The sequence below is a fragment of the Lemur catta genome, chromosome X, assembly GCF_020740605.2.
Source record: "Lemur catta isolate mLemCat1 chromosome X, mLemCat1.pri, whole genome shotgun sequence".
In the NCBI taxonomy this organism is placed as follows: domain Eukaryota; kingdom Metazoa; phylum Chordata; class Mammalia; order Primates; family Lemuridae; genus Lemur; species Lemur catta.
This window is the reverse complement of record NC_059155.1, coordinates 73250275-73266010: the sequence shown is the minus strand read 5'-3', so window position 1 is coordinate 73266010 and position 15736 is coordinate 73250275. Positions and strand designations below refer to the sequence as shown.

General features: G+C 57.6%; 1 protein-coding gene across 2 annotated transcripts in view; it reads right to left on the bottom strand.

Annotated features, from left to right (window-relative positions):
• The window catches only part of PPP2R3B (protein phosphatase 2 regulatory subunit B''beta), a 45917-nt gene extending 35025 nt beyond the window's left edge, over nt 1-10892 (bottom strand). The window contains exon 1 of one of the 2 annotated variants that reach the window (XM_045538087.1): nt 10608-10892. In XM_045538087.1, coding sequence (XP_045394043.1) covers nt 10608-10874 — 267 coding nt within the window. In that variant the 5' untranslated portion in view covers nt 10875-10892. Of the gene's footprint in view, nt 1-1991; nt 2146-10607 lie in introns of those variants that run through there. The other variant, XM_045538088.1, reaches the window with a different exon arrangement.
• Between the last annotated feature and the right edge of the window lie 4844 nt (nt 10893-15736).

Genomic DNA, 15736 nt, shown 5'->3' with positions numbered 1-15736 from the left:
GGTCAGAGACCATGAGGCTGCTGCACACTCCCACGTGACACCACACTGTCCCGCAGGGGACCCGGCCTCCCAGACCCTGTGGCCAATGCACCAGGGAAGGGAGAAGGCAGCGGGGCAGGGGGCTGGCTCGGGCCCTCACCGGGCGGCAGCCGCAGTGGCAAGAGGCCGACTGGAAATAGAAACAGGCGGAAGGCTCCGGCACAGGCACAAGGCCCGGCGCGGGGGCATCTGTCAGGGGCCCGTGGGTGTGACTGACGAGAGCCACAGAAGGCGGCGCCCGTCACACGACCCCTGGAAACCACCACGGCCACCGCAGGCAGCGTGGGAGGGCGGGCACTGCGCCCCAGCACCTCCAGTGGCTCCAGCAGGGACGTCACCCATGGGCCCCGGCAGACAGACCCCCACGCAAACGGAGCCAGGGAAGGTCCCTTCTCCTCCCCAGTCCTCGCAGACACCCCCAGTAAGCCCCCAGTGCACCCGCTGCACTTCAGAGCACACGCCTCAGACGGGGAACGTCCTCACGCCTAGAAACTCCCAGACGTTTTCTGTGAAATGAACCCACCTCCTGGGAATGGAATTTCTGGCTTCCCAAAAAGTCATTTCTGTGAAACAAACAGTCGTCCCAAAACCACCCAGACTCTCATAATGGGTCCCGCCTCCCGGGGCCTGGAACCCCGTAAAGGCAAACAGCTCTGTGAGGTCTCAACGGCCCAGGCAAACCACGCCGGGAGGAGGATTCCTCAGTCTGCACACATCCTAGCTCATCAGGGAAGAGAAATTTTAACTCCCATCACGTACAACAAGCTCATCCTGAGGCTGATTTCATGTTGAAGGGCTCCAAATTAAGATGACTTTCAAGAGACTTTCCTTCAAAACACAGAAGAGACTTAAAACCACTACCTACACCCACTCCCAGACAAAATTCAGAAGACAGAGGTCAAACAGAAAAAACTCAAAGTCGTGTAAAAGTTGAGATGTGATGTTAGAAACATTCCAGTTAAGATATCCACACAAAGCAGGTCTCTCTGTTCCCCCAAAGAGGATGGTTTGGCTCATTTGGTGTTCTGGGGCACAGGACTCCTAAACCAAGAGAAAGTACAATTGTTTAATGGGCCAACCTGTCCCTGAACCAAGACGCGAGGCCTCGGAGTGAGTGTGAGAGCAAGTGTGAGCATGTGAGGACCCTGAGACTCCGTTGGGGACAGACCTGCCTCCAGTCCCCGTGGCTCCACGGGCCAGGTGAGGACAAGAAAGGGCCACAGCCAAAACCTACAGTTACCAAATCACACCGGGGCTGTCAAGTGAAGAGTCTCACACACGGTATTCCTAAAACCGATATAAAATATATGTGAGCTACAGACACAGACAAATTTTACTTCCCCGAGCACTTGTGAGACTTCAGATTAAATTTCAAAGGCACTTAGGTACCGAGACCCAGGCTGGTGAGTTGTTTGGCATGTCACCGCTCAACAAAGCCTTTCAGAAACCAAATTAGCCCAGAGGGAGGAATGCCGCCTGCTCCGTAAGGAGGGGCGGTTTCACTGGCGCATATTTTACAAAGAGTGAGGACGTTCCCGCTGTTTACGACCAACAACTCAAGCTACTGTTTAAATTTAAACTCTCTGTGCAGATAATCCTCACACAACACAGGCCCTAAAAATGTTCTCACCACCAGATATTTGTTCGCAGCTAAAACTACAGGGAAGGGAGGCGCCGATGCCCTTTCTAAAGAGCTGTTTTCCGAACGAGCTGCAGGCAGGGTGCAGAGACAAACACCGCTTCCCGCGGCCCCCGTGCCTCCCCGCACGCACCGCTAACGCTGCAAAACTTGTGTTCACGCCAGGCCACGCGGGACGCCCCGGTCCACACCCGCGACGGAGCTGCCGCAGGCGACACGCGCACACGGAGGGGAAGCGAGCGTGCCCCGCGGGCACCAGAAGCCCCCGGCCCGTCTCCCGCGACCCCGCCGTGGGGCAGCCCCCGGCCCGCACCTGCTGGAAGGCCTTCAGCCTCTTCTTGAACCGCGAGGGCAGCACGAAGTCGCAGCCCCGGGCCAGCGAGGCCAGCTCCTGCCTGAGGTCGGGGTCCTGGCGCAGGGACAGCTCCCGGAGCCGCATGCTGTCGGCGCGCACGGGCCTCCGCGGGCCGCGCTCGCGGGGCAGGACCGGGCCGGCGCCGGCGGGACGCTCCGGGCGGCGTCTGGGCTCAGCGCGCTCCATGCGTCGCCGGCCAGGCGCTGTGGGGACCGGCCCCGGGCCACGCGCATCGCACAGGCCGGGGAGGGCGCACGGCGGAGGAGGGTGGGGAGCGGCCGGCGGCGCCCCGCCCCGGGCCACAAGTGCGCGCGGGGAGCGGAGGGAGCGGAGCGGGCACGTCCGTCCGGGGCCACCTGCTGTCTGCGCGCTGCAGGGACGGCTGCCTGCGCCGCGCCGCGCTGCCCTCCTCCCCTCTCCTCCTCCTCCTCTCCCCTCCCTCCCCTCCCCTCCCCTCCTCCTCCCCCCCCCACTGCCCTCCCCGGCGGGGCCAGCGCAGGAGCGAGCTCTCGGCACAGCGACCCCGTCACGCGGCTGGCCCCGGACAGCACACACACAAGTCCGCAAGGAGAGATCCTTCCTCCCGCAGGGACGCGGCCAGGCCGCCCTCTCCCCCCCTCTCCCCCCGCCGAGAAGTGAAGTGTGCAAACACAAACCGAACCTGGCTGCAAGGCACAGTGGCCCCCCGCGAGCCCCCAGGCAGGGGCTCCCGCGCAGGGCACCCCGGCCCCTGCACCCGAGCGCAGGCTGCACACGAGGCTCTGCCCAGACCGCCCATACCTCACCAGCCCCCCTCCAGTCCCCAGGCAGGGGTCCCAGGACACCCCGGCCCCTGCACCCGAGCGCAAGGAGGCTGCACACGAGGCTCTGCCCAGACCGCCCATACCTCACCAGCCCCCCTCCAGTCCCCAGGCAGGGGTCCCAGGACACCCCGGCCCCTGCACCCGAGCGCAAGGAGGCTGCACACGAGGCTCTGCCCAGACCGCCCATACCTCACCAGCCCCCCGCGAGCCCCCAGGCAGGGGTCCCAGGACACCCCGGCCCCTGCACACGAGGCTCTGCCCAGACCGCCCATACCTCACCAGCCCCCCTCCAGTCCCCAGGCAGGGCTCCCGCGCAGGGCACCCCGGCCCCTGCACCCGAGCGCAAGGAGGCTGCACACGAGGCTCTGCCCAGACGGCCCGCAGCCTCCCGGGCCTCAGCGTCTGCAAGGCCGAGCTGGACCGCAGCGGGCGCTCTGATGTCTCCTTTGCGAGAACCCGGAGTGCGGGTGCTCAGGCTTTGACGTCTCCTGTGCCACGTTGCACGCTGACAACCGCACCTGTCTGCAATCACAGTGAGAACGAGCCAAGAAGCGGCAGGGGGAAAAGGTGCCCTCGGAAGTTTGCCCGAGGATGAACTAAGGCTCCAGGTGCCTCCACCTCCACTCCACCTGGCGGGAGAGCTGACTCCACCTGAGCCCACGGGGGACGCCGCCAGCATACAGCCCGGACGAGCCTGTCTACTGACGGATTCCGGGAGAATCGCGGGTCCCACTGGGAACTGAGACGGCCGTTAACACACCCGCAACGGCAACGCGGAGCGGAGCTCAGGGACCGGCCCACACTGGCCGGCAGGCGTCAGAAAGGCTTGCAGGGGACACACCTGGGAATACAGCAAACTTAAGAGATGTTGCCACAAAACAGTAAATAAATAAAAGGGAAAGTCTGAGGTGGGACAATGTAACATGTGTGTCTGTGCCTGTGCTCTGGGCGGCAGTGACAGCAGCAGCCCCAACCGCCAGCACGGCCCGGGCCATGCCAGACGCACCCCTGCGTGGACAGTACCGGCAGGGCTGACAGCCGGCCTGGACAGCGCTCCCCTGCCTGTCCTGCCCCTGCAGGGCCACAGCCCCTTGAAGGACGCGACCTCTCAATGGGACAAGTGACCTCTGGGCACCAGGCTCAGGGCTGCACGCTGTGCCCCCACCCGGCCCCAGCTTCCGAGCCAGGCTCTGGGGTCTGCTCACCCCCGTCCCCTGTCCCCTGGCCCCAGCTCGGGTGCTCTGCCACTGGCCTCCCGGGGCACGACGCCCCACTCCTGCCCTGTCCCAGTCGAGGGAGCTTGTCTCTCACCTCCTATTCTGTTCCTTTAGTTATAAAAGCCCCCGAAGTTTATTAATAATTACATAGTTATAGTTACACAGCTATTGTTCAGTCATCAGCGTCCCTGAAGTCAGCTCCAGTCCTTGACTTTAGGGCCCCTGAAGAGAAGGTGGCCTTGTGTGTGTCTCTGCCCCTCCCTGTCCCCCCCACCCGGCACTTCCCCGTTCCTTCATTCCTTCACTCTCTCGTTTACCTGCGGCCTGCGGACCGTCTACGTGCCAGGCAAACGGGTCCCGCTCCCTGCCCTCGTGGGAAAGGTGGCCCAGTGCACGGCACAGATTCAGAGTTTGTTTACAAAAGCAAACTGAAGTCACAGAAGTCCTGCAAACAAGCAGGGAGACCCCCAAGTGGCCCACACTGAGTTGGGCAGCATCTGCCTCTGACCCTCTAAGTTCTCCAAATAGAGGCCCGAAGACAGCACCAGGGGACACGCACGCAAACACGTGGTGACAGGTAAAAAGTGTGCTGTACGTGGCAGGCACACAGGTGCACAAGCTCCGCCTCTCCTGTTGAGGGCAGACGCCCAACACAGCCCTGGGACCACACCTGGGACAGCCGGACTCAGGATGGAATCTCTCCCAATCTCATCCTGAGGGTCAATGCTCAGATTGGCAAACGTCGGGGAGCAGGGGCCAGAGGCACCCTGTCCTGCCACGCAGTTTCTGCCAGCTTTGTGCCAGCAGCTCCCCAGCCAATGTCACGCCTCACGGTTTAACGCCTTTGCTCAAAGGTTCTGCAAGATGCCTTTAAAAGGCCCACGGTGAACCTGCACACAGACACGCCAAACCCACCAGCTTCCCCTCTGTGCTCTTCAAACCCCACCTCCTCATGGAGCCCCTGCAACTTCACCTCCTGAGGGAACCCCCTGCCTGGTCTCTGGGCTCCCCCAGCCCAGGCTGCCCTTCACGGTTCTGCTGCCACCCGGCTCTGCTGGGGCAGCTGCCTACCAGGATGCCGGCTGCTCCCCCTGCCCGAGACGTCCTCCAGGGGGACCCACCTGCTCCCCGCGGCCCAGCCCTCCTGCGCCCGCCCTGCACCCACAGACTCCAGCCACCTGCACTGTCTCTGCTCAAGCCCCACCTCACACGGGGCTCACGTCCTCCTTCGAGGACCATTTGGGCAGCAGCGATGTGCAGGGGAGCAGAGGCCCAGCCCCCTCCGCTCAGAGCTGTGCACACATCACAGGGCACACAGAGCTGTCTACACAGGGCATGGCAGGGACAGGGCTGTCTACACACCACGGGGCACACACAGCTGTCTACACAGGGCACAGCAGGGACAGGGCTGTCTACACACGATGGGGCACACACAGCTGTCTACACAGGGCACAGCAGGGACAGGGCTGTCTACACACCACGGGGCACACAGAGCTGTGTACACAGGGCACAGCAGGGACAGGGCTGTCTACACACCACGGGGCACACACAGCTGTCTACACAGGGCATGGCAGGGACAGGGCTGTCTACACACCATGGGCACACACAGCTGTCTACACAAGGCACGGCAGTCTACACATGATGGGGCACACACAGAAGTGTCTACACAGGGCACGGCAGGACACAGCTGTCTACACAGGGCAGGGCAGGGATGGAGCTGTCTACACCCCACAAGGCAGCACAGAATCTGTGAGACCTGTTCTTAGCCCAGGGTTTCCCCCCAATCCTTCCCCTGTGGAGACAAAACTCTAACCTTGGCAGACAAAGGCAAGAGCAGCACCCGCGACCCCACTCGCCTTCTGCTCACGGGGACACAGAACAGTCGCACCCTTGACCTCTAAACCTCCTCATCTGCCCAGAACACCTTTATGAAAAATTTTCATAAAAATCTCCTCACTTTTCATCCTCTTCTGATTAAATACTCATTTGTTCAAGCGGCTTGTTTCAGGATACAAATTTGTATTGAGCGAGCAGACCCATGTTCTTTTGGAACATTCTAGATGGGAAAGGCGTACGTGGGGACAGAGTTTTGTGAGAAAATGTTTTCCTGAACATGCAAAGCTGGTATTTAGCAGCATAACGAGTCACAGAGAAACCCACGGGACACAAAGATGCCCCAGAGCCTGAGTGTGAGCAACACGTCTGAGGACGCCGGCACCTTCTGAAGGCTACACCGACCAAAATCAATCACTACGGTGCACAGGATCGTGCCCTCTGCAGGCCGGGGTCCCCCAGCCACAGCACCGGTGACATTTGGGGCTGGGTGACTCCGCGGTGGGCCGTCCTGTGCACCGTGTCCCTGGGCTCCACCCCCAGCAGCACAACCAAAACCGTCCCCCGACATGGCCCAGCGTCCCCGTCCTCCCAGGGACTCCGGCGTTCCCCCGGCCGACAGTCCTGGCCCAGACACCCGGGAGGACCCCAGCCCGTGTGCCCGGGTGTCTCAGGGACGTCACAGCACACATCAGGGTCCCCGCAGCTCTCTGCCGCAGCCCCTCTGTGCAACGCTCCAGCAAAAGGTCCCGAAAGCCAGGGCTGCCTGGCCCCAAACCCCGGGCTCTTCCCACAACACGGCCTCGAGCTCCCCGAGAGAGAACTCTGCATGTGTAGACGCCTATGGCAACAAATTACACTTGGGCAGCAATGTTAGAAAGCCGGGGACGGGGAGCGTCTACCATTCTTTTCTAAAATAAACAGTCAATAAAATCCCTTCAAAGCACACAATTTCCTGGAAGTCGAGAGGCTGAGTGGGACCTCGATCTCCACTGGGTGGACGCCAGCCCCGAGTCTGCTTGGGATTTTCTCTGCCAGAGGAGACCAGATTCCACCTCCTTCTCTAGGCCCCTGGGTGATGCTGCCCCCAGACAGCTCCCAGGGGACTTGTGGTCCCCAGGCGGCCCAAGGACAGAAACCATCAGCTACGTCTTCACTGGGGAGCTCACCCTGGATTCTGCCGGCCTCACTGCCAACTCCCCTTTTCATCCAGGGCTCCCCAGCCACCCTGTGCTGCCCCCTGGTGACCCTGGGCCCCGGGGCAGCTGGGCAGGGACAGAGGCTCTGCACCAACCCCCTGTTAGCCCCAGCAGGCCCCACCCAGGCCTGAGGAACACAGCCCCAACGGGACTCCCGGCCACGGCTCCCTCCCCTGCAAGGGGGGCTCAGTGCAGACGCTTGGCTCCTGCTGGGGTGGGGTCTGTGTCCCAGCCCCTTGGGCACCTCTACGGCTCAGAGTGTGCCCGGCTGGGGCACAGGGGACATGGCAGCTCCAGGCAGCAGCCCTGAAGCTGGGGCACCACCCACAGGGCGTAAGGGACTGACACGCCATTTGTACAAAGCGCGTAAGGCACCGACACATCCCCTCTGCAAGCACAGCCCGTCAGCCTCAAGCAGCAGGCGCAGTCCCCAGAATGGGGGCTTCCTCCCCGCTTGGAGGCCCTGGGAGGACAGGCTCTAGGGGACTCAAAGTCCAGCTGCCGTATCTCAAGAAACGTCATCATTCTATTCGTCAGTTAAAAAGAGGGGAGCAACGAGATCCCTTAAATAATGTCAACGGTTGCAAATTCTCGGAGGTTGCAAAAAAAGCTTTGAGCATTTTCCCTCCTACGTGCACAGAGATTCTCCCTGGTGCCAGCTATGAATGACTGTTGAAAGGTCAGTCATCCCCTGACACAGCCGCGAAGCAACTCAAGGTTCCCTCCCGTTCAGACACCATTTGGAACCCTGAGCTCCTGCTCTGCGGGGTTTTAGGCACGTTTTTGTCTTCCAACGTACTCTGCATGAACCTGTAATGAAACATTAAAATAAATATGCGTGTGCGTGTATTTATCTCCAAACAGCCCAATTCTAGCATTCCAATGCAGGCCTGTCTGTGTTCAGAGAAAAGTCAAGGCTTGACTGGAGACCAAGACCATGAAACAGCTGCAAGAAATTAAAGAACGGAATAAAGGGACAATAAATTTAACCAAGGAGGTGCAAGATTTGTACACTGAAAACTACACTACGTTGCTGAAAGAAATTAAGACAGACCTAAATAAATGTAAACATCTGCCGTCTTCACAGATTGAAAATACTGGCTGGGTGCAGTCGCTCACGCCTGTAATCCCAGCACTCTGGGAGGCCAAGGCGGGAGGATCGCTTGAGGTCAGGAGTTTGAGACCAGCCTGAGCAAGAGTCAGACCCCGTCTCTACTAAAAAATAGAAAGAAATTAACCGGACAACTAAAAATATATAGAAAAAATTAGCCGGGCATGGTGGCACATGTCTGTAGTCCCAGCTACTCGGGAGGCTGAGGCAGGAGGATCGCTTGAGCCCAGGAGTTTGAGGTTGCTGTGAACTAGGCTGATGCCACGACACCCTAGCCCGGGCAACAGAGAGAGAGAGACTCTGTCTCAAAAAAATAAATAAATAAATAAAAATAAAAATTGACCAAAAAATGCTCATCCCTAGGCAAAAGGGACGTGCAATTAAAACCACGAGACAGAACACGTTCATCAGAACGGCTGAAATTAATGAGACCAACCACCCCCAGTGTTGGAGAGGATGTGAAAACTGGGTACCCTCACACGGGCTGGTGGAAACCGCAAAACCACTTTGCAATCGTATGTGGCTCTGCAAAATTTCTTAGTTTTTGTTTTTTCAGTTAAACATACACTCACCGTACAACTCAGCAATTCCACTCCTAAGGTATGAAAACATCTGCCCACACAAAGCTACACACCAATGTCCACAACAGCTTGATCCACAATAAGCAAAGAGAAGAAAGAAGCCAAACGGCCGTCAATATTGAATTGATCAACCGTGCAACATACACACAATGGAATCCTCCTCAGCTATCGAGTCTCCAACACATGGAACTGGATTCCGGAAAATGACAAAAGGCAGAGCAGACTAGTGGCTGGTGGGGCCAAGGGGCACAGGGAACTTGGGGTGGGGGCAGGGGTCTGTACCCTGACAGCGGGGCTACTTATGCAGCTTTACACATTCGTCAGAATACACTGGTCTGAATGCTTAACACGCTGAGCGCCATGCGAGTTGCATTTAACTCAGGCTAGTTTTGAGCCCCAGGGCCTCGTGAAGCAAAACCTTGCAGTCGGTTCTTCAAAATCTTACTTGTTGATGTTCTTATTGTTACAATGAATACTGACAATTTAATTCTAAAAACGCGGATTGCGTTGTAAATAACTCACGCACGGAAAACAATAAAAAATAACAAATTAGGCCGGGCAAGGTGGCTCACGCCTGTAATCCTAGCACTCCGGGAGGCCAAGGCCGGAGGATCACTCGAGGTCAGGAGTTCTTACTCCAAGGGGAGAAATGACTTCTCTCTGCCCTGAACATCTTAGGAATTTAATTTCCACGCTAGAAGCTTATTGTTGCCTGCCCTGCAGAACATGCAGTCTTTTCACAGGCACCCAAACTGCCTTCCACGCACAGAGCTGACCTTCCGTGAACATTCCGGTCCTAAGGGAATTCACACAAAGTCACGGGGTCAGAAAACGCTAATCTACCTTAGAGTAGGACCTGGCTTTCTGTCATGGAAACACATTTAATGACAAAGTGGTGGCTCACCAGGAACCCCAATGAGCAAGAAAGCCACGGCAGGGGTGGGGGTGGGAACTGTAGTTTTTAGAGTGCACTTCCTGAGCTCCAGCACTGGCTCACATCCTATTTCCTCAGTCAACGAGCACTAAGGTTCTGCCATTTGCTGCGAAGGTGTTGAAGGGATGGGTCCAGGCGAGTCCCCTCTGGATGTACCTGGAGGACCTAAGCCAGACGGTCTGCAGGGTGACTCCAGCCCTACTTCACATTCTCATCCCGCACCTCCTTTCTGGAAATGTTCTAGAGCCATTCGAACCCGTAAGAGAACCACCAACGATTTGGAAACCAACAAGCTGTCCTGGGACGGCCGCCGGCCTCTCACTCAGCATTAGAGGGCGGCCACTGTGGTTAGGAAACTACTGGAACTACCCAATTATCACTTCATGATATATGCTTGGTGCTGTCAACCAGATGCCGAGGTCCAGTCTTAAATCCTAGAATGTTATGAACAAGTTCCACTGGGATATTCTTAATAGGTCGGGGTTCACGAGTGCCCCAGGTCTACAATATGCACCAACTACACATTTTTCCGTAACGTCTGGAGGCGACGTTGCATTACTTTTCACTGACACACTATTAAGGGGCAGAAAGCACCTTCTTTTTTTTTTTTTTTTTTTTTTTTTAAAGACACTGCTGTCCAGCTCCAATTATGGTAGATCTGCCACCAGACAAATTAGGGACAAAACCTCTAGGCTCCTTGGGTAAGTCGAGCAGAGGACATTGCTGGTAGGTGGATAAACAAAAACCGACCCACGAGCCTGGACACAAACTCCGAAGGTGCGAGCGCCTTGGGCACCCGTCCCCGAGGAAACGCGCAGGGCGGGGACTTTCTCGTGCGGGGGGTCAGGGGGCACCGGGTCACCCCCGCGGGCGCCGGCGGAAGGGGGGCGACTTACCACGCGCGTCCCCGCCGATCTGCGCGCGGCCCGCGCCTGGGGCCCGCTCCGGGGGCTGGCGGGGGCGCCGCCCGGGGGCGCGGCGGGGGCCGGGCCGGGAGCGCCGGGGCGGTCGGGCCTGGCGGCGGGGGCCGGCGGGGCGGGCGCCCGGATGCTGCGCAGGCACTCCTGCAGCATGAGCTGCGTGCCCGACTCGCTGAGCCAGCGCAGGAACAGCTCGTCCACCTTCATCTTCAGCACCGGCTGCAGCACCTTGCCGGGCGGCATGGCGGGGCTCGGCCCCCGGGGCGCCCCGGCCGGAGGGACCCCGGCGCCCGAGGGGCCCGCGGGGCCGCGGGGTGACGGCGGGGGGCGGCGGGGGGCGGCCCGCGCCTACGGGGGCTGCGCGGAACTCGCGGGGCCGGGCCCGGGAAGGGGGCGCGGCCGGGACCGAGGCGTGGCCCGCGCGGCTCAAAGCAGCTTCAAAACGGGCGCGCCGGCCGCGCTCCCACACACGGGCGCCCGCGTGCGCGTCATCGCGCGCGACGCCACCGCGGCGGCGGCGGCGGCGGCGACGTCATCACCGCGGCGACGGAGAGGGTCGCCGCACGCCGGCCTTGGCGCCCCGGAGCCTTTGAAGGAGGCTTTGGCGGGGACTGAGGGGCTACGCTGAGAACGCGAGCAGGGGAGACCTTCCTACGCTGAAACTTTTGAGAGGTGCGGCCCACGCCAGCGAGGAGCCCCTAAGACCGCGGAGGTGTGGACATGCGCGGTGCGTGCCCGCCGTAGCGGGGAAGGGGCAATTGGCTAGATGGCGCATGCGCTGTTCGGGCCACCGAAGCTGGGTTCGGAAGGGCGGTCGGGCGAGCATGCGCAGTACGTGCCCGCCGGGAGCGAGCCCGAGGCCTGGCCGTGTGTGCGCGGACAGGGGGCGCGAGAGGGGTGCGCATGCGCAGTGGGCGGCACCGGGAGCGCGCTCGAAGGCCGGAGTTGCAGTTTTCCATTAAGATGCGCGACCTCTGACCCAGAGGGCCGGGTTTGCAGCAGTTTCGATTACGGAGCAGTGAAGACGGGTTGCAGGAGGTCGACTTCCTCAAACACCAGCATTCTGGGATGGGAATGGGCCGCTTTGATAATTGCAAAAATAACAATTTCTGCTGCGGGGGCAGGAGGACATCATTTAAATGACGTTTCTACTTTTTAGGGGTCCTTAAAGACAATGCATTATCGTCTGTCCTGCCCAAACACGCCTCTGCCCTTTACACCTTGCCGTTTTCTGGGAGATGTTTCCTTTTTCTTAAATTTATGTCAAAGAAGCCTTTTGCCCCTTTTGGAGGGTCAAGGTCTCTCGTGAGCTACGTCCTCCTGCCTCTGAGCTGTGTAAATAGAGCGAGGCTCGCTCAATAACTCGCTCAGGCCAGGGTCTTGTGTGCATCGTGGTTTCCAGCTTAGTTTGTGTGTCCTGATTGGAGATAGAAACCCGTCTACACTTGGTTGTCGGAGCGCCATCACCCAGGAATTCTGCGGAGTTATTTTTATTAATTGGCACGCAAATGTTTGTGTGTTCGAGGCTGTGATTTCTGGAGGGAAGTAACTGTGAACGCATCTAGATGGCTGTGTGAGTTGATTGTGTACAGACGTCTTTTCACTCCGGGTATTTCAATGAGCCGTAAGTCACCGTGCCATTCATCGGTGTGGTTTTGGGGGGGAAAGGGCTGCTTTGAGGGCCTGCACAAGAGGGCTTTATCTGCCCAGGCACAGCGGTGAGGCCCAGCGCCAACGGGACAGAAATAAATGACGGGCAGACACAGAATGTGCCTTCAAGCCTGTGCAGGGCCTGGGGGGCCCGGCCCCGGGAGAACAAGGAGGTGCTGTGGGCCTGGGAGGAGCCTAGAGCTCACCCCAGACAGGGGCTGGATTCTGCTGACTGCTGTGATCCTCGCTGGCTCCAGGCAGAGTGGAAGGTCTGCAGGCTGGGTCCCGTCCACCTTGCACGGAGGGTGGGTGGCTGGCACCAGAGCTGTCCTCGGGAAGGAAAGGTGGGAGGAGCATGTATGTGGACCACCGGCTTCCCCGGGTGGGCGCTGTCCCTGGGAGGTGGGAGAGGAGGTAGCCAGGTGTTTGGGGAGGGAGAGAGGCGCCTTCCTCCGCCCACCTGAGCCCAGGTCCCAGGTGGGGGCCACAGCCCCTGCAGCCTGCAGCCCTCCCAGCCCCTGCCGGCGTGGTCCACACAGCTGCTGCTGCAGCCCCACCCGGGTCTGCTCAGAAATGCAAAGTTGCATCGTCCCACCCCTGCATCTCAGCCGGCTGCAGGTGGTTGATTACACACTAACGCTGGAGCCATGACGATGACCCCTGGGAAGGGCCCTGCAGGGGGACCTCTGGTCCTGGGTGACCCTAAGCTCCAAGTTGACTTGCACGTGCAGCCAGAGATCCAAGCGTGACCCACTTTATCTCTGTGCCACATACACTCAACCTGAATGGCTTTCCTTTTTTTAAACCTTTATTTCCGTGAACTCCAAAATAGGCACAAATGTGCACACGTTTGATTTCAAGTGATTTCCTCTCAAAGTCGGTAACGAGGAGTTCAGTGGAGTTGTGTACCGGGTCCTTCTCCAAGGGCCTCGTCCTGATGTCATTTGTAAATTCTGCTGCTCATTTTTCCCTTCCTCGTTTTTATTTGCTTTTTTTTCTTTATAGCTGACGGACTTCCTGGTTCGACATTTGGTTTTGTTTGTTGCTCAATAAAACGGTCTTTTGGAAAAATGTTTAAGTGGAGGGATTTGCTCTTCCTGTGTTGTGACTTGGGTATTGCTGCAAGGTGGGCGCTTCGAGCCCTGCTGACGGCAGACGAGCTCCATTATTCAAACATTGAGTATCCCGTACCCTGTCCCTTCCTGGATGCAGGCGGACCCAGGACCAGAGAGGCTTCTTTTGCTTGATGGAAACGGAGACAGAACCACGCATCCAATGGCCTTGAAGGTTTTTTCCAACCGAGATGGTTTATGGTGATTCCTTACATATCCTTGCAGCTCCCAGGACAAAAAGGGGGGAAAAAATCCATTAAAAGTTTCCTATCTAAGCGGCATTTTAGGTAAAATGCCCTATGGACCCGGTGATTTGTAAAATGGTTTTATTTTGTTAGCGATGGTTTTGATAAGCTTTCAAAGAAGAATAAGGGTGCTGAAGAAAAAGAGGAAAAACGAACCTAATTCATAGCCATTCTAACCAAACTAAAGAGAACTGAAAAATCCGAAATGCCGAGTGTGGTGGCTCACGACTGTAATCCCAGCACTCTGGGAGGCCGAGGTGGGTGGATCGCTCGAGGTCAGGAGTTCGAGACCAGCCTGAGCAAGAGTGAGACCCCATCTCTACTAAAAATAGAAAGAAATTATCTGGACACCTAAATATATATACAGAAAAAGTTAGCCAGGCATGGTGGCGCATGTCTGTAGTCCCAGCTACTCGGGAGGCTGAGGCAGCAGGATGGCTTGAGCCCAGGAGTGTGAGGTTGCTGTGAGCTAGGCTGACGCCACGGCACTCACTCTAGCCTGGGCAACAGAGTGAGACTCTGCCTCAAAAAAAAAGGACACCAGTCCTGTTGCATCTGGGCCCACCCTAGTGACCTTGTTTTACCTTAATGATGTCTTTAAAGACCCATCTCCAAAAACAGCCACAGTCTGAGGTCCTGGGTGTCAGGGCTCCAACGTATAAATTTGGGGTGACATGGTTCAGTCCATAACAGGTCCAGAGCTGGACTTGGGGGCGTCATGGCAACATGAAACCCTGTGAATGTTAGTGATGAGTATTACTTGGAAATCTCAACTGTCCAAAGAGTAGCAAAGAATTCAGAGGTGAAGAAAAGACTGTTTTTCTTTGCTTCCTTTTTATAATTTCTATACTGAGATTCTCCATTTGGTGAGACATCATTCTCCTGGTTTCCTTTAGCTCTTGGAGTGTATTTTAGGCAATGTATTAAAAGTCCTTGTCTAGTAAGTCCAATGTCTGGGTGCATGTTGTAGGATTCCCTTTGTACAAAATGCCCAGAGAGGCAAGTCCAGACAGACGGAGAACCGGTCAGTGGTTCTCAGGGGCTGGGGACGAGGGAGGGGAGTGGTTGCTAATGGGGACAGGATTCTCTTTCTTTCTTTCTTTTTTTTTTTTTTTTTTTTGAGATGGAGTCTCGCTCTGTCACTTGGGCTAGAGTGCTGTGGCATCAGCCTAGCTCACAGCAACCTCAAACTCCTGGGCTCAAGCGATCCTCCTGCCTCAGCCTCCCCAGTAGCTGAGACTACAGCTGCCACCACACCCAGCTAATTTTTCTATTTTTAGTAGAGACCGGGTCTCGCTCTTGCTCAGGCTGGTCTCAAACTCCTGAGCTCAAGCGATCCTCCTGCCTCGGACTCCCAGAGTGCTGGGATTACAGGTGTGAACCTCCGCGCCCGGCCAAGGACAGGGTTTTCTTGGGGGATGATAAAATGGTTTGGAGCTAGACGGAGATGCTGGTTACACAACACGGTGAATGCACTGGATGCCCTTGAATTGTTTAAAGTGGTGAATTTGCTCTTAGTGAATTTCACTTCAGTAAAATAAGAAAAAAGGAAAGGGCTTAGGTAGGGAGAAAACGAGAAGTAGCCCAGAAAGAAACCCTGACTGAGGAGCAGGCAGAAGAAGCACTAAGGGAGTCAGAGAAGGATTCGGGAGGAAACGGGGTTGGGGGAGAGCCCCCCCCCCCGTTCCTGCAGACCTGCCCCCTCCCTCCCTGCCTCTGTCTCCATGAGCACTGACAAATGTCAGGGCGGGATTTGCTCAGAGTTTTTGTGAGTGTAGACCCAGCCCAGTGCCACCTCTAGAGAGGGGAAAACAGCTCTGAGAAGTTACATGTCTGGGTGCAGGAGGTTCAGTGGTGTCCCCTCAAGACATAGGTCCACGTCCTAACCCCGGAACCTGGGAGTGGGACCTCGCTTGGAAATAAATAGGATCTCAGCAGATGTAACTCAGTCAAGAATCTCGAGACGAAATCATCCTGGATTGGGGTGAGCCCTGAATCCAGTGACAGGTGTCCCCCTAAGAGACAGCAGAGGGGACACAGACACAGAGGAGAAGCCACGTGGAGATGGAGGCAGAGACTGGAGTGATGCGGCCACAAG